The sequence below is a fragment of the Molossus molossus genome, unplaced genomic scaffold (genome assembly GCF_014108415.1).
Source record: "Molossus molossus isolate mMolMol1 unplaced genomic scaffold, mMolMol1.p scaffold_m16_p_18, whole genome shotgun sequence".
NCBI lineage: Eukaryota > Metazoa > Chordata > Mammalia > Chiroptera > Molossidae > Molossus > Molossus molossus.
In genome coordinates this window covers 26,569,358-26,595,818 of record NW_023425353.1, presented here as the reverse complement: position 1 = coordinate 26,595,818, position 26,461 = coordinate 26,569,358, and the positions used below count along the sequence as shown (strand labels likewise).

At 37.2% G+C, this 26,461-nt stretch overlaps 1 protein-coding gene across 13 annotated transcripts in view; it reads right to left on the bottom strand.

Moving 5' to 3' along the window:
* Positions 1–26,461, bottom strand: part of ATG7 (autophagy related 7) — a 274,296-nt gene that overhangs the window by 102,084 nt on the left and 145,751 nt on the right. For 12 of the 13 annotated variants that reach the window (XM_036266281.1, XM_036266275.1, XM_036266277.1 and 9 more), the window contains one exon: positions 17,525–17,647. In XM_036266281.1, the coding sequence (XP_036122174.1) occupies positions 17,525–17,647 (123 nt within the window). Of the gene's footprint in view, positions 1–15,080; positions 15,119–17,524; positions 17,648–26,461 lie in introns of those variants that run through there. The other variant, XM_036266282.1, reaches the window with a different exon arrangement.

Genomic DNA, 26,461 nt, shown 5'->3' with positions numbered 1-26,461 from the left:
CTAACCTAGCCAATAACTTTATTTAGTAAATAAGGACACTGAGGAACAGATGTATAGACAGGACTCTGACCAAGTTAAACAGCTCATCTGGGATTAGAATACAGGTCTCTGGATTCTGTCGTATTTTTCAAGTGAATAACTAGGTCATCCTATTGTGTTTTTTTTAACAAGGGCTACATAATTAGAACACAAGAATTTTTAGAGTTGAAGTAGAGAAATAAACCATAAGGAAAAGAGGGATCCAAGTAAATAATAAACATAAGCTGTCTAACCTTATTGATAATCAGGAAAATGCAAATTAGAAGAATAATGCGATATTATTATACACCCAACAGATTGGCAAAAAATGTTAAATGTGACAGTACCAATATTTTGGCAAAGATATACAGCCACAGAAACTCCCACACACTACTAGTAATCACTTAAATTGGTCCAATTGATTTGGAAGGTAGTTTGTCATGATCTAATAATGTTGAAAATTCACATTTTCTGTGGCCCAACAATTCTGGTCTTAGGTATATAGCCTAGAGCATGTATTCTCAATGGGGAGCATATATTATTCCCCAAAGGAGCAAATACTGATTTCTGGTGGGTAAAAATATCTTGGATATTACAATGGCTTGTCACCCTCCTAGGCTCATTCCTACCCAACAAAATCTTATTTTTTAGGATTAATTTAGTTTGAATATTAAAGTTTAAGTTTAAAATTAATTAAATTTTCTCCCTAGAAGAGGCAATAACAGAAAAAAGGTTGAAAAACACTGACCTACACAAATGTTGCACAGGTACACTGGGAGCGAGCTATCTATCTATCTATCTATCTATCTACACACAAGAATGCTGCAACCCACACTCTTTATTACAGTACAAAACTGGAAGGGCTATAAATATCCATCTACAGTAGAATAAATAAACCGTGGAATATTATGCAGCAATGAAAAGGAACAAACTTCAGATACAAACAAAAACATGCATAACTTTCACAATGTTGAGAAAAAGAAGCAAGACACAAAAGATTACATAGGACATAATTTCATTTATAAAAGTTCAAAATAAGGCAAAATGAATTATATTGTTTAGGAATCCATACTGCAGACTAAAGCTGTAAGAAAAATGAGAGAAATAACTATCACAAGAGTTGGTAGGGCAGTTACCTTTAGGGCTCTGATCAGAGAACCAAACACGAGGGAGGTTAAAGGCAGTTATATATACTTTCTAAGCTAGAAGTTTTTTATTTTTATTATTATTTTTTTACATCCTCACCTGAGCATGTTTTTCCATTTATCTTCAGATAGAGAGGGAGGGAGGAAGGGGTGTGGGGGGAGAGGGAGAGAGGGAAAGAGAGGAAGAGATGGGGGGGGGGACATGGATGGGAGAGAGACACATTGATTGGTTGCTTCCCCCATGAACCCAGACCAGGGCTGGAACCAAACTGCAACTGAGGTACGTGCCCCTGACCAGAATCGAACCTGCAACTCTTTGGTCTGAGGGCCAATGCTCTAACTGCTGAGCCAAACTGGCCAGGGCACAATGTTATATTTTTGACCTGGGTGTTTATATGATAATTATTATTTAGATTGTACATATTGTTTTATGTTTCCTTGTGCATGTGTTATAGCCCATTTAGAAACATTAAGATATAAAAGAAAAAAGCAGGGACAAAATTTCTTGATCTTTACCATTTTTATTTTCCTAAAGCATTGTTTGGATCGAGATACTCCTGTGCTCACAAGTAATAATACAAGTGCTCCAAATGTGTGTGGTGCTTTCAGACTAATTTACCGAATCTTGTCTGGATCTTGGCCTCAGTAGGAAGGAGTGAGTAAGAAACCATTCCTCAAAGAAGGGAACTGCTTGAGTTAGAAACACAAGCAGGAATACCAGGCAGATCCCATGGGGAAGGAAACAGTGCTTCACCAGCAGAAGGCTCAGCTGAATAAAGACTGGAGGTGGGACAGGACACAGAAGTATGCATAGCCTAACTGAAGAGAACATGGGGACACACTAGAGAAAAAGCTAAGTTCAGTTGTCCTTTTGAGGAGTTAATTTCAGAACAGATAAGAATGTCCTTTTGAAAATCATGATTTAATCTAGAAGATACAATTGTTTCACATTAGAAAGTTTTACCCAGATTTATTTGAAAGTTAATGTGCATTCTTATACCTTGACTGGAATCAAATAGGATTCTATAGGCTCGTCTACAACAAAACACCTGTTGCTAATCTTTTTTATACTCAAATAATATCCAATTAATGTGAGTTACCATTTTAATGGCTAATGATTGTTGAAAATTTAATTCAAGACATTTATGTTCAAAGTCCTATTGTATATATAGAAAAAAATATTTTAAAAAAGCTATGGCAGTTTTCCATTTGGTTCATTTATATTTAGCTTATAAAAACTAATATTTGTATTACACTTCTAAAGATTTCAAAGTACACTATAACACCAACATTGAAGGGTAGGTATTATCCCTTTTTACAGATGAAGTCCAGGCAAGAGGAAGTGATGTAACTAAGTGGCAGGATCAGAAGTGAATCCCTACTCCTCAGAAGCCAAATCCTACACTCCTTCCATAAGAATACTCTGTTTCAAGACCCAGGATTCTGAGGGCTGAAGGGAGCTAGGCTTAATATTATTTCCGCCTAACTTTCATGGTATTGAAAAATAAAGTTTTATTTCTACAGGTCATTATTGAAAGAAAGGGAAAAGAAGAAGGGGACAGAATAGGAATACACCAATCAGTATTTGGGTATAGAAACTAAAAAAAAGTTATTTCTAAAGAGTTGATACTGAATTGGTGCTTTAAAACATAAATTCAATGATGAGCTTAAGTTAGACAAAGGATAACATAAATATTATATGTATGTATGTTTTGCAAAAATAAAATATATAAAAAATCTTTTAAAAGCCAAGTTTCTTTCCTTTTAATAAAGTACTAAGGAGAATTAGGTATGGCCTCTTCTAAGGAAGATTAAGGTAAGATAAACACAAAGGCCTAAGTTTAGTAGCAAAATTAAAAACAAACCAACAGCAATTTACTATATAATTAGGAACTCAATGATTTTGTTCTACAACAATAAGATATAAATACTTCTACTTCGGCGTTGAATTTTTTTCCACCAGACCACTGACTAAAGGCAAGTGAAGGCAAACTCTCAATTTCCCTTCAAAATTTAGGGAAAAGTAAAGGCCAGGAAGAAAAAAGTTATCTCTTACCTGCTTTTCCCCATAGGTACGTCTGGAGATGGAATCATGACAGCAAAAATCTCATTCCCACAGACTTTATTAGAAGCCAATCTATTCTTGAAGCAGTAAGAAAGCTGACTGACCAGGCCCCAGGATAATACAGTGAAATAAACCATGCTATCCAAGAACACAGGTGTAAGGAAACACAAAAAGCTAAAGGGCTTTGTTAAACTGTTCAATCTGAATGTAGAGGTACTCTCTATAAAGTAGAACACATCCCAGGCTTATGAAGTAAACCTCAAGATGCAGATGAACACTGAGCATGACTAAGTTTAATAATGCTCAGTCAACTTAGCAAATCAATTCACTTCTCTGAGCCTTGACAGCATCATCCATAAAATGGGGTAGTAGCCACTTCAAAAGATTGTTGTGGGCATCCAAAGGCTAGGTAAAAAGTTCCATGAAAATTACAGATAATGTAATCAATATTGGTTGCTATGCCCCTCATGTACTTTTCATCATAGATCTTGGATGTTTCCATGCCATGGGCCATTCTGGAATGTCTTCTCTCTTACACTTGGACTTTCAACCTTGAAGACCCTGCTCAAAATCCAACTCTTGCCTGGAGCTTTCTTTCTGCAACTGAAGCTCCTAAAATCCTGCAGGACTCACTGTTCCATGTGTTCAGCTCTCCGTGTATACCCATTGCCCTGCAGCCTCAGTTACTTTTTCATCGTGCCCCCCCCCCTCCCCCCCCCCCATCTCCTGAAGGCCTGGCTTGTACCTCTTTGAATCTCCACACCACCATGAACTTGGCAAGGGGCCAACAGTATTTGTTGACTGATAGAAGCCATGATTAAACATAAACATTATTTTAAAAATTATACACCTTAGAATATTTTATATTCCCTTCCCTCTCGGCTCTCCCACAGTTAATTGAGAAGCAAGATGAAGCAACACTAAGATTTCAGAACCAAGAAATCAATTTAATTTTACAGTATCAAAACATGGACAAACCCCAAATTCAACACATGGCAGCTGTTATGTTTGCAAGTGAGAAGGGTCAGCTGTAAAAATACAGCCCCTAGAATAATGGTCACAGGGCAAACTGCAAGAACACCTCCCTGGGGACCCTCTGCTGTTGATGCAGTCAGGAAATCGGGGCCATGGCTCTCTACTTCCTAATCCCCATTTTCTCTCTCACAGGACTATATCTCCAGAAGCCCCTCCTACCCAACAAAAGGCACTACTTTATCTTATTGTTTTTCTAATTCAAAGACATACATAACTGCCGATCGGACCTTCTGACTGGGTAGAGCTAACCAGTATTCCATTTTATTCAAACCAATAGAATTCCGAAAACAAGCAAACAAAAAAACCAACTTGATGGTTTAGCTGATCAATGTAATCTCATGTCATAAATATTTATGTTAGGCTTTTCAAAATATGGAAAATAGCCAGGATGCCCAGGTGATACATGGAGATAACCTATCCTGGAAGAGACCTGCCTAGAACAGCAGGGTCTCTGGCGTACAATGGCTAATAGGATAGTTAGAGATGAGTGTCAAAAGCTTAACGGATATGCTTAAGTTTATTTTCTAAGTGACTGATGCTTAATTATTATTTAAAAACACTTTATGGGTATAAAGTTGCTAACTTGAGGAAAAACAAACAACAGTTTAAAAGTTGCCTTTTTAAAATCCTGTGGACCATTGGGAAAATTAGAATATGTACTGGATTTTAGGTGGTATTATGGAATTATTGTTTGTTGTTCTGTGACAACACTGGCATTCTGTTTACATAAAAGACTGTATTCTTGGAAGATTTATGCTAAAAACTTAGGGTTGAGGTGTCAATGTATATGAAACTTGCTTTCAAATGGTTCAGGAAAACAAAATGTGTGACTATGTATGTGATGAGGGTGTGTGTGTGTGAGAGAGAAAGAGAGAGAAAAGTGGAGGAAGCAATGAAGTGTGACAAAATGTTAATTGTTGAATCCAGGTAGAAGGTACATGGAAAATTTATTGTATTTTTCTTTAAACCCTTCTGTATGTTCAAGAATTTTTAAAATAAAGAGTCTTGGGGAAAAAATAAAATCCTGTGATAAAGAGGAAATTTTTTTTTTTTTTTATCATCACCTGATCTTATGTTTTTATTGATTTTTAGAGAGAGAGGAAAGGGGAGAGAAACATCGATATGAGAGAAACATGGTTGTTTCCTGAACACACCGTGACTGTGGATTGCATCCTCAACCTAGACATGTGCCCTGACTAGGAACTGAACCCAACCATGTTTTGGTGCACCCAACGATGCTCCAACCAACTGACCCACCCGGCCAGGGCAAGAGGGAAATTTTTATTTTATTTATTTATTTATCCTCACCTGAGGACATTTTTCCATTTTTTGTTCAAATAGAGTGGGAGGGAGAGAGAGGTAGAGATAGAGAGAGAGAAACATCGACGTGAAAGAGATACATTAAGTGGTTGCCACCCACATGATCCAACCAGGGCCAGGGACAAATGGCAACTAAGGTACGTGCCCTTAGCAGGAACTGAACCCGAGTCTCTCTGGACTGCAGGTCGACGCTCTAACCGCTGAGCCAAACTGGCCAGGGCAAGATGGAAATTTTTAAAAGTTGGATCCAAGTTGGGGTTTGGATCTTTGAAACACCTGCTTCAACTTATAATAATGGATATGAAAGCACTGTCATCTTCCCCTAACCACTCCATCGGAGGTCTCTGTGGCGGGAGCTGAATTTTGACTTTCTACTTCCAGAAAGCCCACCTGGGAGGCATTTGGCCAGAGGGTCTCTTCCATATATATTCTCCTTCCTCTGAGTATTTACTGGCTATCCATACTATAAGAATGGGTTAAATGGTGAGCAGAGACTAAGGCTTTGAACATTGAGGCACAATAAAAATGAAAGAAATCATTGCCACAGCTACACAAATTTCATTCCTAGAAACAGTAAGTTAACATACGTTGACAGCCTATCACACTGCCCTCAGAGAGAGACAAGGAAAGGAGGAGGAAGCATAGAGAGGCCCAACCGTGTGCATTGGGCTACATGCTTTCTTTCTTTTTACAAAATCTTTATTGAGATATAATTCACATACCTTACAATTCACCCCCTTACAAAGTGTATATAACTCAACGAAGTTAGTATATTCATAGTTGTCTAACCATTAACACAATCCAAGATTAGAACATTTCAACCCCTTAAAAAGAAACCCTTATCCATAAGCAGTCATGCCTCATTTCCCCCCACGCTTCCACCCCCACTCTCTGCTAACCATTAATCTGCTCTCTGACTCTAAGGATTTTAAAGTTCTGGACATTTTTTATATATGAAATCCTATAATATATGGATTTTTGTGACTGGTTTCCTTCACCTAGCAGGGGTTCTTCATTTTATAGCATGTATCAGTTCTTTCCTTTTTATTGCCAATAATACCCTGCTATTTTCTAATAGTTGATCAATTCACCGGTTGCTGGACCTCTGGGTTATTTCTACTTTTAGGCTATTATGAATAAACAATGCCGTTATGAACATTGGTAAAATAGTTTTTGTATGAACATGTGTTTTCATTTCTCTAGGTTATATACCTAGGAGTAGAATTTCTGAGTCATATGGTAATTGTGTTAAACATTTTAAGGAACTGCTAGGCTGTTTTCCGAAGTTGTTGTGCCATTTTACCTTCCCACTAACAGTGTAAGAGGGTTCCAATTTCTCTACATCCTCGTCAACACTTATTGTCTTTTTAAAAAAAATTTACTGAGAGAGGAAGAAAGGAGGAGAGAGGGAGAGAAGAGAGGAAGAGAGACAGAGAGAGAGAGAGAGAGAGATTGATTTATTGTTCCACTTATTTATGCATTCATTGGTTGATTCTTCTATGTGCCCTGACTGGGGATTGAACCTGCAACCTTGGTGTACTGGGATGACACTCTAACCAACTGAGCTACTAGCTAGGCCTGTCTTCTTGATTATAGTCATCTTAGTGGGTATGAAGTGGTACCTCACAGTGATTTTGTCTTGCATTTCCCTGAAGGCTAATAATGTTGAGCATCTTTTCATGTACTTATCGGACATTTGTATATCTTTTAGAGAGAGATCTATTTAAGTCCATAGCCCATTTTTAAACTGGGTTATATGTTTTTTATTGTTGAGTTGCAAGAGCTTCCTATATATTGTGGATACCAGTTCCTTATCAGACATATGATTTGCAAAAAACTCTTTGAAGCACAAAGTTTTTGATATAGTTCAATTTATCTATCTTTTCTTTTAAAAGATGATTTCTTATTTAATGCTCACAGTAACTGTGAGAAGTAGGAATTATCGATCCCATTCTACAAATAAAGAAACGAAGCTCAGTGAAATTAAGTAAATGACCTAAGGTCTTACATAGGGCCACTGCACATGGTCCTTCCTGTTCTGTACAACCCATACAATTGCACACAGCGGTCTCAGCCATTCGATGGAGTGGGGATATGAACTCAGGCCTTCTGATCAGGTCAGAGTTCAGGCTACTCATTCACTCTGTGTGTTTTAGTGTATTATGGCTGATTTTTAAAAAACTTTTTGTATACTATACATTCAACATCTAAGGATACTGCCATTCCTTAAAACAAGGGGGCTTTGGAGTTCATATTTGGAACCTGTACCAAGAGGTCATAAGTGGTATGTTTTATGAACATACTCAATTATGGTGAAGGGAGACTTCAGATTATGAAGGCACAAGTCCTGAGTGCCAAGTCTGGAGAATGAGGTTAGTTAGCTGGATTATACCATTTGGATTTACAAGCACTGCTATAGAACCAACCAATACACAGTATGAGAAATGTTCTTTTAAACTCAGTGTAGTTCTAAACCTCAAAAGGATGTGACCAAAAATGTGTCTAGCAAAGGCAGCCAAATACAATAGATACTAGAGAATATTTATAAAATGTACAAAAAGTAATCACGCTGATCATGTAAAATGTTTTTGATATAAGAATTAGCCATTTTCCCACTTCTTGTTCATACTGGGTATATTTGAATCAAAATAACTAAATTAGAGCTAAAAAGGATTTCACATATGGTTCAATCCCCTTATTGTAAGTGGAGAAACTGACACACAAAATGTTTGAGTTATTCATCCAAGTACTCATGAAAACACTAGCAGAACAAGAACTAAAATTTAAGGAGGTTGCAGTTTCCATGTTCTATTTCTTATTAGCTGTTTTAACACTGCTTTTAGCATTTATGATTCTCCCCTTCTCTCTCCCATAGACCTCCAAGTGGATTATACTATCCAAGACTCCTTATGTATGGGGAACTCTACTCAGACTTCATTGTCTATCCTCCAGTTGGATCCTCCCTAATACCAACTTATCTAAACATCTCAAATCCATGTAGATAATTCTGACAGCAAATAAAAGGGACTCAATTTATAAAGTGAGCTCTAAAGGGGTACAGCCAAGCCTTATTTCAAAAACTAGTCCAGTTTCCAATCTAAGAATTAAATAGCTTTCTGCCTACTGTTTCTGCCTTTTCCCACTCAATTGGGAGAGAAGGCCACGGCTGCGTCTTGATGGATTGCTTCATGAGGAAAAATCAAGAGAAGATACAGTCTGAGGATGGGCCAGTGCAGGTTGGATGTGGACTAGCAGAAAACTCTGGGAAAAGACAACTGGATTCACGGGCAGGGTAGGTCAGTCCCCAGAGCAATTCCTCTCCATTGGAAACAGGTCTAAGTGCTGACATGGGGTTTCCCACAGCTTCTACTGGCCTCCAAAGGCTATTTGTCATCAGAGGCTCTTGATGAAGCTGTACATAAATATCTGACTTTAGTTAAATACAAAACAAAACAAAACAAATAATCCACAGGAACCAAATCAAAACCAGCTGTGAGTGGAGGAGGCCAAAAACTCAGTGTAAGTGCAAAAGGCCCAGCAGAAACATTTGTTAATTGTGCTATTTACTTTGCTGAATAGTAAATTGTCATGCCAATGAAGTCATATCACATGACTATAATGTTTTTCTTATGACTTTCTTTCTGTGAAAGAAATGGGCACTTTATTTTCTAGATTTCCAAATTCTGTAGTAGATGAGTCAGATCTGAGTTTTAATTCAGAATCAACCCATTGGCGCAGCACTGTTCATTTCTGACAGCCTGTTCATGATTTTATATCCTATGTTAAAGTTGGCTAAGCTTTCTTTTAAAATGATCATTCACTGCCCTGGCCGGTTTGGCTCAGCAGTTAGAGTGTCGGCCTGCGGTCCAGAGAGACCCGGGTTCGGTTCCTGCTAAGGGCGTGTACCTCAGTTGCAGTTTGTCCCCGGCCCTGGTTGGTCGTGCGGGTGGCAGCCACTCAATGTGTCCCTTTCATGCGATGTTTCTCTCTCTCTCTCTCCCACTCTATCTGAACAAAAAATGGAAAAATGTCCTCGGGTGAGGATAAAATAAAATAAAATAAAATGATCATTCATTTCCCTAATTCTACAATTATATTAAACTACAATCCTGAAAACATAACTGTATGATACAACATCACATATTGATAATGTAGTCAAGGCAAGGAGAAGGAAATATAGCCTAAAATTAACCCTGAAATCATGAAACTAGCAAACTGCCAAGAATGAGAATGAAGTATTTAAGTGAAGTTGGTTTATGGGATTTTGGAATTTGAATTTCTCAAGGATATACCAATATAGCTTCATTGGCATATCTCAAGGATATACTAATATAGCTTAATTCTCTTGTGAATCAGTCTTTTCTCTCTAGTTAGATGGAGCTTGAAAAATATTTGGCATTTCCCACAGCACAACATTGAACCCACAGCTGGAATGAAATTAGTACATGTGAACTGATGATAACCCTAAGAAGACAAGTCACAGCAAATTTTATGAAAACATGGCTAAGTCATTCACGTGTTTGATTTAGACTCCTTCTTCAACAAATTCAACAATTTAAAGAGTATTTGGTGAGCACTTCACTCGCTCTACAACTTGGACATCCTATGCTTCATCAACTTCAAGGCCATTTCTTTGGTTCCAACTGGGATAAACAGATGTCCGTGAGCAATAGGAAACTGGGCCCAATCTCCAAATATCCAAACCCGTTCTCCCTATGGTCTTGAAAGTAATGGTCAGAACTTCATGCAAAATTCCTTACTCAGATGGTAACATTTTAAGAGTAAAAAAAGCTGAGTAGGCCCTTTCCTCTGTGAGGCTTTCTTTTTTTTTTCTTTTCTTTTCTTTATTGATTTTAGAGAGAAAGGAAGGGAGAGCAAGCCAGAAAGAGAAACATCAATGAAAGAGAACATCGACTGGCCTTCTCCTGCATGCCCCCCACTGGGGATGGGGCCCACAATCTGGGCATATGCCCTGACCAGGAATCGGACCAGCGACCTCTTGGTGCGTGGGTCGACATTCAACCACTGAGCCACATCGGCTGGGCCTCTGTGAGGCTTTCTAATACCTCATGGGTAGAATGTAGCTATAATTTGGCAGTTAATAGGACCCTAGACAAAAAGGTCTCTGTCCAAGACCCCTACTTTATGAAATATAACATTAGAAAAACCACTTATGAGGTGAGTATTTTTAATTTTTTAATCTACAACTTGAGATAAAAATCTACCACACATTTCTCATTTAAATATTTTTATTGCATCTTAGCTTGGCAGCTTCTCCTCATTTCACTAAATGAAATAGGATAATTTTCCTTTATCTGAAAAATCTGCTCTTTTTCTGTAAGTTCTATCTCCATCCCATTTCTAATACCATCCAGTAATTTTCGCTTATTTATTCCATTACCTCAAAATAATCGTTACCCCAAACAAACTCATCTTTTTAAGTCTGACAATCCCTTTCACCACACTCCCAGTCCCCACTCTGTATCTTGTACTTCAAGCCCTCCTACAACACAAACCAAACTGGTGATTTGTCTATTAATCTCATTAGGACTATTATCATACCAGTAACGTAGACTAAAATAATGGCAATTGTTTTTGGATGATGGAAGGGGGATGGGTACAAAAAATTGGGTTGTATTAGATCTGGATGGTTCTGTCTTTTTTTTTTAATTCTCACCCAAGGATATTTTTATATTTATTTTCAGGTAGAGAGAGAGAGAAAGAGAAAGGCAGAGAGAGAGAGAGAGAAAGATCGACACGAGAGGGACATGTTGACTGGCTGTCTACCGCACGACCCCAACCAGGGCCGAAGACGAACCACAACTGGAGTACGTGCTGTGCCCTTGGCCGGAATTGAACCTGCAACTCATTGCTCTGTGGGCTGATGCTCTACTGCTGAGCCAAACTGGCCAGGGCTGGATGATTCTGTATTAACTATATCTTCCAATCTATTATCTCTGTGTCCCTTTCTAGGAAAATAAATGGATTTGTATCCTCTAGTAGGATCAGCTATGCATTCTTCCATAAAGAAGCTATGTTTTGGGAGACAGATCACAGGCATTAAAGAATATGAGAAAGTTTAATAGCATCAAAAGTTTTTTTTCCTTTAACTGAAAAAGAATTATCTTGCTACAGCATGGATGAACCTTGAAAACATCATGCTAAGTTAAAGACGCCAGATACTAAAAGCCACATATTGTGAGATTCCATTTACATGACATGTCCAGAATAGGCAAATCTATAGAGACAGAAAGTAGTGTAGTGGTTGCCAGGCCTAGAAGAAGGGGGAAATGAGGAGTGACTGCTTTTGGGTGTGATGAAAATGTTCTAAACTTAGTAGTAATGGTAGCACAACTCTGTGAATATACTAAAAACCCACTGAACTGTACATTTTAAAAGGGTGAATTTCACAGTATATGAATTATAACTCAATAGAACTGTTATTAATGAAAAAAAAACCTTATCTAATTTCAGGAAACTCTGGCTCTAGCTACATGCTCATGATTCTGAGTAACACACTAAAGATTCAGCCTCTGAGACATTTACTCAGCCTAGAATGCCCTCCCCTATTTCCCTACCCTTCCCCTGCCCAGATCCAGTTTTTATTTTTTATTTATTTATTTTTTAAATTAATTTATTTATTTTGTTACCAGTTTTTTGTTTGTTTGTTTGTTTTTATCCTCATCCGAGGACGTTTTTCCATTTTTTGTACAGATAGAGTGGGAGGGAGAGAGAGGAAGAGAGAAAGAGAGAGGGAAACATCGACGTGAAGGGACACATCGAGTGGCTGCCACCCGCACGACCCAACCAGGGCCAGGGACAAACTGCAACCCCGAGGTACGTGCCCTTAGCGGGAACCGAACTCGGGTCTCTCCAGACCGCAGGCCGACGCTCTAACCGCTGAGCCAAACCGGCCAGGGCCCAGTTTTTATTTTTAAAGATAGCCTACTTATCCTTTAAAACTACCTAGTGCTGGATATTAACTACACTTATTTTGGTGATCATTTTGCAATATGTACAAACAGCAAATCATTAATTACACTGAGCACCTGAAATTAATATGTCAATTATACTTCAATTAAAATAATTAATTAGCCCTGGCAGGTTTGGCTCAGCGGTTAGAGCATCAGCCTTTGGTCCAGAGAGACCAGTGTTCAGTTCCTGCTAAGGGCACGTACCTCGGTTGCAGTTTGTCCCCGGTCCTGGTTGGGTCGTGCAGGTGGCAACCACTAGATGTGTCCCTTTCATGTAGATATTTCTCTCTCTCTCTCCCCCTCCACTCTATCTGAACAAAAAATGAAAAAATGTCCTCGGGGGAGGATAAAAAAAATTTAATTAATTAATTTGCAAAAAACCTAACTAGAATATTTGTTCCCTTCTGTGTAAAGCTTTCCTTGACATCCTTACTCCCACAGGCAAGAGTAACTGCTCTCTCAGCACTTAATATATACATGACTTAAACATTTTTAATAATATTAGAGTATCCTATTTAAGTCTCTGTTTCTGACTAGAACATGAGCTCTTCTCATTAACTTCTATATCTGATCACAAGCACAGTGGCTTGCTATCAAATTTTTAAAAGATAATCAGCAATTCTCTTTTTAGAAAACAGTATCTTTTTAGGAAAAAAAATAATATATATATATATTTTTATCCTCACCCGAGGACATTTTTTGTTCAGATAGAGTGGGAGGGAAAGAGAGGAAGAGAGAGAGAGACAGAGAGAGAGAAACATTGACGTGAAAGGGACACATCGAGTGGTTGCCGCCCACACGACCCAACCAGGGCCGGGGACAAACTGCAACCGAGGCACGTGCCCTTAGCGGGAACCGAACCCGGATCTCTCTGGACTGCAGGCTGACGCTCTAACCGCTGAACCAAACTGGCCAGGGCCAAATATATATTTTATATATTCACATATAATTACCTGGTTGAATCTTTTACAATTCCAATGTTGATGCATGAAAACAGTTAGCCAAAGATGAGACTTAACTGGGCATTCTTCACTGCATTGCTAAAATAAATAAGTTGGGACCTTTCTATATGGGATGCAAAATTTTTTTTTTTTTTTAATCCTCACCTGAGGACATTTTTTCCATTTTTTGTTCAGATAGAGTGGGAGGGAGAGTGAGGAAGAGAGAGAAACATCGACGTGAAAGGGACACATCTAGTGGTTGCCACCCGCACAACCCAACCAGGACTGGGGACAAACTGCAACTGAGGTATGTGCCCTTAGCGGGAACTGAACCCGGGTCACTCTGGACCGCAGGCCGATGCTCTAACCGCTGAGCCAAACCAGCCAGGGCGTACTTTTATTACTGAACATTTACAAATGCACTGGAAATCAAATATGTAAATCAAAACACTTTCTTTAAACAGATCTGCGTATATTTTTAACATACATATTTATTTACACACACACACATTTTTCACAGTAATCATGTAAATTAATGTAGGTAGGATAATTATTTTTGTTGTTATAAGGTCCTCTGGTGAGCATTATCTTAAAACACTGTCCTATTTAGAGCTTTTTAAAGAAAAGTAATGATCCTTTTCTAATATTGGGGCTGCAAATACCAATAAATCCACACCTATATGGTCAGTTAATCTATGACAAAGGAGGCAAGAACATACAGTGGGGTAAAGATAGTCTATTCAATAATTGGTGCTGTGAAAATTGGACAAATATATGTAAAAAAATGAAACTAGACCACCTTCTTACACCAAAAATGCAAAATGGATTAAAGACTTAATTGTAAGACCAAAAAGCATAAAACTCCTAGAAGAAAACATATGCAATAAAATCTGACATTTTTCTTAGCAATACTTTTTCTGCTATATCTCCTTGAGTAAGGGAAACAAAAGAATTTAAAAATAAGACTATATCAAACTAGAAAAGACAATCTACTGAATCAGACATCCAATAAAGGGTTAATAGCCAAAATTTATTAAAAAAATTCATACAACTCAATACCAAAAACCCAAACAATCTAATTAAAAATGGGCAGAAAACCTGAATAGACACTTCTCCAAAGAAGACATACAGGTGGCTAACAGACATTTGAAAAGATGCTCAACATCACTAATCATCAGAGAAATGCAAATTAAAACCACAAGGAGATATCACCTCATATCTGTCAGAATGGCCACCATTAGTAAATCAACTAACAAATGTTGGTGAGGATGTAGAGAAAAGGGAACCCTCATTACTGCAGGTGGAACTGCACATTGGTGCAGCTGCTGTGTAAAACAGTATGGTGGTTCCTCAAAAAATAAAATAAAAAGAATTGCATTATGACCCAGTTCACTTCTGTTATATATACACCCAAAGAAACCCAAAACACTAATTTGAAAAAAACATATGCACCTCTATGTTCAGTGCAGCATTATTTACAATAGACAAGGTAGGGAAGTAACCCACAGATCAGTGGATAAAGAAAATGTGAACCATATATACAATGGAATATTACTTGGTCATAAAAAAGAATAAATCATACCATTTGTGATGACATCGATGAACCTATAGGGTACTATGCTAAGTGAAACAAGTCAGAGAAAGACAAATACCATGATTTCACTTATATGTGGAATCTAAAGAACAAAATAAATAAAACAGAAACATACTTATAGATACAGAGAACAAACTGAGGGTTGCCAAATGGGAGGAGGATTGGGGGGCTGGGTGAGAAAGGTGAAGGGATTAAGAAATATAAATTGGTAGTTACAAAATAGTCATGGGGATGTAAAGTACAGCATAGGGAATATAGTCAGTAATATTGTAATAACTATGTATGATGCCAGGTGGGTACTAAATTATTGGTGGGATCAGTTCATAAATTATATAACTGTCTAACCACTATGCTGTACACCTGATACTAATGTAAAATAATACTGAATGTTAACTGAAATTGAAAAATAAAAAATAAATATATAAGCAATATGTTTAAAAAACAAAAACAAAAAAACCTTGGGCAAGAAACTAACAACAGTGTTTGTCTCCACCAAGGAAACTGGGTGGTAAGGGAAAGGTGTAAAAGATTTCCTTTCTACACAGAATATTTTTTATATCTTTAAATTTCATATCAAGTACATTATTTATCTATACAATTAGCTTCTTGGCTCCAGATAACCATCACTCCTTAGGAATGCAGGCCTGGCATTGCCAGATTTGATTTTTCAAAGAAGTTATAAATGGGAAAATTCTGACTTTTATGTAAAACTCTTAATTTTAAAATGTTGGCTTTATTCAGAATTTAATGCATAGGGCAGGCCAAACAAAACGCACCTGCAAGCCATATCTGGCTCACAGGCCAACCAGTTTACCATCTCTAATCGAAAATTTGATGTGTGGCTTATGATTCTAAAACTATAAATATAATTTAATGGAGAAAAAGTTCAAAAAGGAACCTCAGATTTGTAGATGAATCCATGCTCCATCCTGCCCCACCATCTCTTTAGTCACTATTGCTGTCTTAAACTTCTGGGGTCTTTTAAAAGACTATTAATGCTTGACCAACTAAAATGCAATAGAGCCAGGTTTAATCAAGAAATGTACCCATTATACTAACATCTGCTCTGTTTTAAAGAGTGAAATATGGGGTCAATTTCAAGTTTCAATTCTTCTAGTCAACTAAACTAAAGTATGTGAATTATTTCTAGTTGGCTGGAAAAATTCCCCCAAACAACTTAGTCAAATGATTGTATGGTTGAAAAGACCTATAAGTTATTTTCCCTTTATCATCAGGCAGTACACTGCTGCTCAAAAGACATTATGGTGGCTATGAGCAACATAAAGTTCTGAACCCTCTATGAGAACCCGGTCAAAGTTCTAGGGAAAATCTAAAAGTCTCTTAAAGTCCTACAGAGATGCTATTTATCTTCTGAAACTAAGAGACTCTATGTGGGTCTAACGACCGGTCATCAGTGGAAGTCTGTATCTGTTGAATGCCCAGGATGCCAAAACAAGTCAATGAAGAACCCGTTTTAGTTCTCAGTCTAGCACTAGAGAGCACTATCTTGCTTCTCTGGTGTGCTTAAAATTCTCACCCCAATCTGCTAAAAATTCCAAAGGATCTGACTCTGGTATTTCCACATGGCTTTCCTATACTCAGTGCTAGCTCCAATCTTCCAAACAGCAGTCTTTTCACCACCAGCTGGTCCAGTATTGGGCCTGACTGTCTACTCCCTGACCACTGGGACCTCCCCCAGCTGTCAGTGAGACTATACAACCCCAGGAAGGGGTGGCAGCAGGGAGGTAATCAATGAATCAAACTACAGGACCAATGGCAACTTTGCAGGACATAGGCACTCAAGGTTTTCCTTATGTAGCTTGTGGAAATGCTATGATAGACCACATTTTTCCTTAGAGCTTTTTCATCCAGGTGAAAAACTGAGTAAGCTGTTGACTTAATCTCATTCAACCGTTTTTGAGAAACTGTCCATTTTGCCAAGTGACACAAATAGCTTCACACCATATACAGCATACCCTTTTCTGAGAACAGTGAGCATTTGGAAAAAAACAAAATAACTATTTTTTGAACCCCAGTCTTTAAACAAACAAACAAACAAACAAATATGATTGTAGTGATGCAGGAAATTAAAATCTGCAAAATATTCAAATTGACAAGCTAAACATAACTCTCTTAGGTTGTAACCAAGGAAGCATTTTCTTTGAAGAACAGTGCCTGAGTCTAGTGTCTTCCCTGATTTGCATTTTGATGTATGGACATCAGAGCCAACTCTCAACTGGCCACTGGCATGCTATTTTTCAGTAAGAAACAGGTGTTTACACCTACTATACAACCACCTGCATACATCAGCATCCAGCAACTGCAGAGGAAAATAAATAATAAACTGCTTCCTTCCTTTTCTGTAAATCTGAATTATCAAATAGGTTTCAAATACATCAGTTCTCAGTGTGTAAAGCTTGTTTTACTCTTACCTCGGCAGCTTGGGTCTCTTGATGCAGCAATGTAAGACCGGTCAAGTCTTCTAAGAAGGAATGTGAAGAATTAAACACCTTCGCTAGGAAATGAAATCCTTCTCGTTCATATTGATCAAGAACCTGTAAAACATTTATATTTTTAAAAAGGGAACTGTAGGTTTTAAATGCATAGTAAAAGATTTTCATTTCTAATAAACACCTGTCAAAAATGAAACAAAAACTAGTATTAAATATGGGGATAATCAATCTATTGGGCAAAAAACTAGACAGGCTTAGTATTTACCACTTTTTTCTTTAGAAAGAATGACAATATTATCTTCAGTTTAGATAACAACTTTTCTCAAATAAAATAAGTTATATCCAAATTCACTAAAAATTCTAGAAGAGTTGGGTTACTGATTTTAAAGTTCACTTGTCAGAAAAAAATAATAAAGCCAAGAGAAGAGCCAAGAATATTTTTTTACAAGAATACAGGGAAAGGAAAGGACAGAAGAATGGGGAATGTGACCTACTGGCTGGCCAGATGTATTAAAAAAATTTTTTTTTACATGTAAAACTAAATTTCACCAGGCATGTCACAAAAGAGGAGACCCAAATGGTCAATGAGGTTATGAAAAGTTGCTGAGCACTACAAGTGATCAGGGAAATAAAAACTAAAACTACAATGAAATATTGTGTTATTCCTACCAGCATGGCTAAAATGGAAAAGACAGAAAATACAAGCACTGGCAAGGATGTGGAACAACAAGCATTTTCATGGGAGTACAAAATGAGGTAACCACTTTAGAGGTTTAAGACTTAAATGCTCTATACTCCCGGTATATATAGCCAACAAAAAAATGTGTAATATGTGCATTAGGAGACCCAAACAAAGGTGTCCACAGCAGCACTATTCATGACAGCCCCCAACTAGAAACTACACAAGTGTCCATCAACAGTAGAATGAATAAACACACTATAGTTTAATCATGTAGTGGAATACCATACAACAATGAAAACAAAATACAATTACATGCAATAATATGGATAATTCTCACAAACATAATGTTAAACCAAAGGGAGAAACGGTATGTACTGTATGATTACATTTATGTAAAGTTTAAAAAACAAGCAAGATGAAATCTATGGTGTTAGAAATCCAGAGAGTGGTTAACCATGGACAGATTGTAATTGAAAGGGGGCATAAGGGAGGGTCTGAGGTGCTGGTAATATTTGCTTTTTTATCTGTGTGCTAGTAACAAAAATGTACTTTTTTGTATGTTGTCCTTTAATAAAAAGGTCAAAAGATAAAAGGCCAGAAATCTTGACAGAACAATATAAGACCAGATGAATACTTGAAAGCAATAATAAAAAAAAGATGATTATCACATGTTTAAGAATTCAATAATCACAGGAACTGTGAATTGCAGAAAGCAAACAGTGAACTGAATGCCTCAGAAATTCTCTCAGAATTCAGAAGAGGTAAAGAAATGAATGTTTTGGGGGAAAAAAAGCAGACATTAAAGATAAATTGAAGAAATGAGCTACATATAAATAGAAAGGTTGCAGAAGCAATAACACAAAAAAATAGAAAAAGTTACAATTTCTCCATTCAGAAATGAAAATGGTAGACCTTTCCATCTAGCAATTCCAGTTCAGACTGTTCAAAGACATTTTTTCAAATGCCTTTTTGTTTAGGGTTTGGGAATTGTGATTTTCCTTTTTTCAATAGTTTTTAGTATTCAATTATGTTTCACTTTACAAAATGAACATTTAAGAGAAATTCTGATATGAATGTTGACTCTTTAGCATCATGCCCACACCATTCCTGCTTGGGCCCTGCTTGCATTCACACAAAGACTGATGTGTAAGGATCCTCACTGCAGCAAAATTTGAAGCAACAAAAGATTAGGAACAACTACTCTTCAGTAGGGGACTGATTAAATAAATTATGGTGTATTTACAATCAAGGACATAATCTGGATCCATTAAAAGAATGAAGCGGTTCTATATACCGAATGTAAACTGTAATTGAAAAATAAATTTAAGAAAAAGATTATCTCATCCCCATCCCCCAAAAAGAATTAGGCAGCTCCATAGTACTGATATAAACTGATTTCCAAGACATAAAGACTTATTAAAAAGCAATGCCCAGGACTGGAGAGTATTATGCTAAGCAAAATAAGCTAGTCAGAGAAAGACAAGTATCACAGGATCTCACTTATTTGTAGAATATAATGAACAAAATAAGGTGATGAACAAAACAGACCCAGAGACACAGAAGTAGGGTTCAGACTGACAAACTTCAGAGGGGTGGGAGGAGGAAAGAGATAAACCAAAGAACTTATATGCATATAAGCATAACCAATGAACACAGACAACAATGCTGGGTGGGTGGGGGTTTGGGGGGACAGGAGGAAGGTGTGAATGGGAGGACAAAAAGAGAAACATCTGTAACAAAAACAAATAAATTAAATAACAACAAAAAAAAATAGCAATGCCCAGACAATGTGTCTAGTATTAATTTTTAAACAATATTTTTATTGATTTTTAGAGAGAAAGAGAAGGGGGAGGGAGAGAGAGAAAAACATCCACATGAGAGCAAAACACTTATCAGCTGTTTCCTGCATGCCCCTACTAAGGATTGAGCCCGCAACATGGAACGTGCCCTTGACTGAGAATTGAACCCGCAACCTTTGGGTGCACGAGACAACGCTCAACCAACTGAGCCACACTGGTCAAGGAGCATGTATTACTGATTTAAATAATATTAAAATCTTAGTTTAGTTTTGTTTTTCCCCAATGCTGGAGAAGTCTCAGAAGAGAAGGAAGAACTCTAAAGTCCCAAAGAAGAAGCTGGAGCTAGAAAGGAAGGGCAGTCTTCTCTCAGCCACAGGAAGCACGGCAGCTGTAGTGGTAACTTAGAAGCTCTAGGGTCTGAAAAGCAAGCAACAAGGTCATCTGCTGCCAGAGAGAGGGATGGGGTGGGCTACAGATCTTGAGGAGAGTGGTCATGATCTGGGACAGCTGTATGGGGAATGTGGGAAAGGAAGCTGACTAGCATCACAGAAAGAGTGCTGAGCAATCCGAGGCCCCTGCTCAGGACAGAAAACATAAACTTTCAGAGAAAGGTGGTTAAGAACCCATCTAAGCTTGGAGACTCGAAGGATAAGCGTGAAAAAGACAGAGGTCAAAGAAACTGAAGGGGTGGTGAATACCAAGAAGAGACCCAAGGCTGGTAAAAAACCTGCAGGATGGAGGGAACAGATAGAGTGGGATCCTGAAGGGTTGGAGGAACGTGTCTCAAGGCATATACAAAATAATCTTTGGATGATTAACCACAGTAAACTAATTTGACAACCTACTTGCTTGGATTAAAAGGCGTTTAAAAACTGAATCCATCAGTAATAAGATTTCTTACAAACCAGATTGTTGTCTTAGGAAAAATGTGCATGGAAATTAAATGACCTTGTGCAAAATGATAAAGGCTATTATGTGTTTAGTGATCACTTATTTCTGAGTGAACCACTAAGCTCATGAAATAGCTACTTTTGTGCCAGGCTTCCAGTAAGGTAAAAGAAGAAATGAGTTTGAAAAATAGACAAAAATTTTGAAAAAAAAAATTGAAATAATTCCAGAGATGAAATTTTGTTAGACCTCATTAAACTTTCAGTTTTCAAACCTATGTTTCCACAGACAATTTTGCAGTGCTACAAATCTGGACAGTGGAAAAACTAACAGCAAGGACAAAATGAGTAAAAGGCCTTCCCCATAATCAGGATGTACAGAAAGTTTAATGCTGAAACATTATTAATAGCTCTGGCTTGAAAAATATGTGGAAAAACTTAATCCTCTAGGGGCATATTTAATCATGCAAGGGTTTTCCAGTATTCCCTTTATGTGCTGGGAAGTTAATCTGTGTTACGAGTATAAGCAGCTTATAAAAGGTACCAAGATCCCCCCTCCTCCGCCCCCGACAGCTTAACCGTCTTACAGGGAAAAATGTGTGTTTAACATTATCCAAAAACAAAAACCAAGATACTATCACAGTGAATTTCAGGACTGCAACAATCTGCCAATCTGCATAAAATGTACCACATCTCTTAAGTGAGTTACATAGTACAAAGTCCTAAGAAGTATACACATTACAGTCTGGTAGGGTATAAGCATTCCAAAGTTCTGGGAGCGTTTGCTAAGTAGAGAAATAATAATGACCCTTTTAGTATAAAGATATAGATCCTTTCCTGATGGACATAATTTTCCTTCCTTAACCGTTTTATAAGGCTAGGTTATCTTTATTCATAATATATATATATATGAGTACATACTCCTGGATAAAACATAATTTTAGGAATATCACTTCTCTTGCTAAGATTTTTGGTGACTTATAAAAAAAGTATAGTTGACATACAATATTATATTATTAATTTTAGGTGTACAACATAGAGATCTGACATTTATACACCTTATAATGTGATTACCACACTAAGTCTACTAACCATCTGTCACCATGTAGGTCACCAAGATACAGGTTACCTCTACATCTTCTTTATCCAGTCAACGAACACCTAGATTGCCTCTATATCTTGGCTACTGCAAATAATGCTGCTATAAGCATGGGGGTGCATGCACATATATGTGTGTGTGCACATGTGTGTGTATACATTTTTAAAATGTTTTATTGATTTTTTTGAGAGTGAGAAGAAGGGAGAGGGAGAGAGAGATATAAACATTGGTGAGAAAGAAACATCAATTGGTTGCCTCCTGCATGCCCCCTACTGGGGATCAAGCCCGAAACCTGGGCATGTGCCCTGGCCAGGAATCGAACTGGTGATCTCTTAATACATAGGATGACACTCAATCCACTGAGTTACACCAGCCAGGCACATATTTTTGAATTAGTATTTTAATTTTTTTTTTTGGATAAATGCCCAGAAAAGGAATTACTGTCTTATGGTAGTTCTATTTTTAACATTTTTGAGAAACCTTCATATTGTTTTCCAAAGTGGCCTGCACCATTTTACACTCCCACCAACAGAGCACGGGCTCCCATTTTTCCCCACATCCTTGCCAACACTTATTTGTTGGTTTTTTAAATTGATCTGAGAGAGAATGGGGAGAGAGAAGAAGAGGGAGAGTGTGAGGGAGAGGAACACTGATGTGAGAGAGAAACATTGATAGCCTGCCTCCCATATGCGCCCAATCAGAGACTGAACCCACTACCTGGGTATGTGCCTCGACTAGGAATCAAACCCACAACATTTTGGTGTATAGGACGATGCCCCAATCAACTGAGCCTTAAAAAAATTTTTTTTTCCTTTTATTGATTTTAGAGAGAGAGGAAGTGAGAGGGGGAGAAAGATAGAAACATCGATGAGAGAGAGCATGGATTGGACACCTCCTGCATGCCCCCCACTGGGGATCAGGCCCACAACCTGGGCATATGTCCTGACCAGGAATCGAACCAGTGACCTCTTGGTGCATGGGTTGACACTCAACCACAGAGCCACACCGACTGGACTATTTGTTGACTTTTTTATAACAGCCATTCTGACAGGTGTGAGGTGATACCACATTGTGGTTTTGATCTGCATTTCTCTACTGATTATTTATTTTGAACATCTTTTCATATGCCTGTTGGCCATCTGTATATCTTCTTTGAAGAAATGTTAATTCAGGTAATCTGCCTATTTTTTAAATGAAATTGTTTGTTCTTGTTTTTTTGTTTTTTATATTGAGTGGAATGAGTTCTTTATATATTTTGAATAATATCCCTTTATTGGATATATAATTTGCAAATATCTTCTCCTATTCAGTAGGATGTCTTTTTGTTTGTTAATGGTTTTCTCTTCTGTGCAAAAGCTTTTCAGTTTGATGAAGTTCCATTCATTTATTTTTTATTTTTTTGCCCTTGCCCAGGGAGATATATCCAAAAACATACTGCTAAGACCAATGTGAAACAGTTTACTGCTTTCATTTCTTCTGGAGTGCTATGGCTTCGGGTCTTACATTAATTCTTCAATTCATTTTGAGTTTATTTTTGTATACAGAGTAAGAATGTGGTCCATTTTCAATTTTTTGCATATTATCTTCCCAGTTTTCCCAACAACATTTATTGAAGAAACTGTCCCCCATTGTATAGTCTTGCCTCCCTTGTTGTTCATTAATTCACCATACAAGTGAGGAATTATCTCTGGGCTCTCTCTTCTGTTCCACTGATCTTTGTGGCAGTTTTTGTGCCAACACCATACTATTTTGATTATTGTAGTATAGTTTGAAATCAGGGATTGTGATAATTCCAATTTTGTTCTTCTTCCTCAAGATTCCTTTAACTATTCAAGGTCTTTTGTGGTTCCATATACCTCTAGAATTATTTGTTCTAGCTCTGTGAAAAATGTCATTGGTATTTTGATAGAGATTGCATTAAATCTGTAGATTACTTTAGGCAGAATGAACATTTTAATTATATGAATCCTTCCAATCCATGAGCATGGTATATTCTTTCATTTATTGGCGTCCTCTTCAGTTTCTTTCACTAATATCTTTTAGTTTCCAGAGTACAGCTATTTTGCCTCTTTGGTTAAATTTATTCCTAGGTATTTTATACTTCTGATGCAACTGTAAATGGGATTGGTTTCTTTATTTCTCTTTCTGATAGCTCATTATTATTAGTGTATAGATTAATGAATATTAATTTTGTATCTTGCAACTTTACTGAATTCATTTATTAGTTTTAATAGCTTTTTTGTGTGTGAAGTCTTTAGAGTTTTCCATATACGGTATCACGCTTTTTGCAAATAGTGACAGTTTTAACTCCTTCCTTTCCAACTTGGGTGCCTTTTATTTCTTTTTCTGGTCTAACTGCTGTGGCCAGAACTGTAAATATTAACACTCTGAATTTGTTCTAATTGAATAAAGTGGTGAGAATGAGCATCTTGTTTTATTCCTGTTCTTAGAGGGAAAGCTTTCAGGTTTTCACCACTGAGTATAATGTTAGCTGTGGGTTGTCATATGTGGCCTTTATTATGTTGAGGTAGGTTCCCCTACACCCACTTTGTTGAGAGTATTATCATAAATGCATGCCAAATTTTGTCAAATGCTTTTTCTGCATCCATTGATATGAGCACATTATTTTTATCCTTGGTTTTGTTAATGTGATGTATCATGTTGATTGCATTATGAGTACTAAACCATCATTATATCCCTAACATAAATCCAACTTTATCATGATATATGATCCTTTTAATGTATTGTTAGATTCAGTTTGTTGTTATTTTGTTGAGAGTTTTTGCATTTAGGTTCACCAGGGATATTGTCCTATAACTTTCTTTTTTTTGTTGTGTCTTTGTTTGGTTTTGACATATATATATATGGGTAATGTTGGCTTTGTAGAATGAGTTTGGAAGTATTCCTTCTTCAATATTTTTGGAATCGTTTGAGAAGGATAAGTATTAATTGTTCTTTAAATGTTTGGTAGAATTCACCTGTAAAACTGTCTGGTTCTGGACTTTATTGGGAATTTTCTGATTATTGATTCAATTTTGTTACTTGTATTGGTCTGTTCAGATTTTGTGTTTCTTTCTGATTCAGTCTTTGAAGGTTCATGTTTGTAGAAATTTAGCCATTTCTTCTAGGTGGTCCAATTTATTGGTGTGTAACTTTTCACAGTATATATGTACATTTTTTGGTGGTAAAATTATCAATGGGATATCATTTTTATTTCCAATATTATTAAACAGCACTTCCATTAAAGGTCACTTTTTTTTTTTTTAATCCTCACCTGAGGATATGTTTTGATATTTTGTTCAGATAGAGAGGGAGGGAGAGAGAGAGAGAGAGAAACATCGACGTGAAAGGGACACATCGAGTAGTTGCCACCCACACAACCCAACCAGGGCTGGGGACAAACTGCAACCAAGGTACGTGCCTTTAGCAGGAACCAAACCCGGGTTTTTCAGGACTGCACGCTGATGATCTAACCGCTGAACCAAACCAGCCAGGGCTGTAGGTTCTTATTTTTAGTACTTTAAATATATACTCTCACTGTCTTTTGGCCTGAAAAGTGGCTGAGAAATCAGCTAATAGCTTTAAGGGGTTTTACCTATATTTAACTAGTTGTTTTCCTCTTGTTGCTATCAAGATTATCTCTTTATCTTTAACTTTTGCCATTTTAATTACAATATATCTTGGTGTGGGTCTTTTTTGGTTCATCTCGTTTGGAAATCTCTGTGCTTCCTGGACATGATGTCTGCTTTCTTCCTTATATTAGGAAAGTTTTCAGCAATTATTTTTTCAAATAAGCTTTCTGCCCCTTTCTTTCTCTTCTTCTTTTTTTTTGTATTCCTATAATGCAAACATTAGTTTGCTTGATGTTGTTGCAGATGTTCCTTAAACAATTCTCATTTTTTAAAAACTTCTTTTTCTGCCCTGGCCAGTTTGGCTCAGCAGTTAGACGTCGGCTTGCAGTCCAGAGAGACCCGGGTTCGGTTCCCGATAAGGGCAAATACCTCACTTGCAGTTTGTCTCCAGCCCCAGTTGGGGTTGTGTAGGTGGCAGCCAGTCAATGTGTCTCTCTCATGTTGATGTTTCTCTCTCTCTTCCTCCCTCTCTCCCTTCCGCTCTATCTGAAGATGAATGCAAAAAGTGTCCTCAGGTGAGGATAAAAAAACAACAACTTTCTTTTTGCAGTTTTGATAGGGTGATTTCCATATTCTGACTTCCAGGTTGCTGATCTGTTCTATATATTCTGATCTGCTGTTGATTCCTTCTAGTATATTTTTCACTTCAGTTATATTTCGGGTCTTATTGGTTCTTTGTTATATTTTCTAACTGTCTACTGAAGTTCTCACTGAGTTCTATTCTCTCAAGTTTAGTGAGCAACTTTTTGACCATTATTTTGAATTCTTTATCAGGATAGATGACATAGCTATCTCTCTCAATTTTGAAGAATATGTC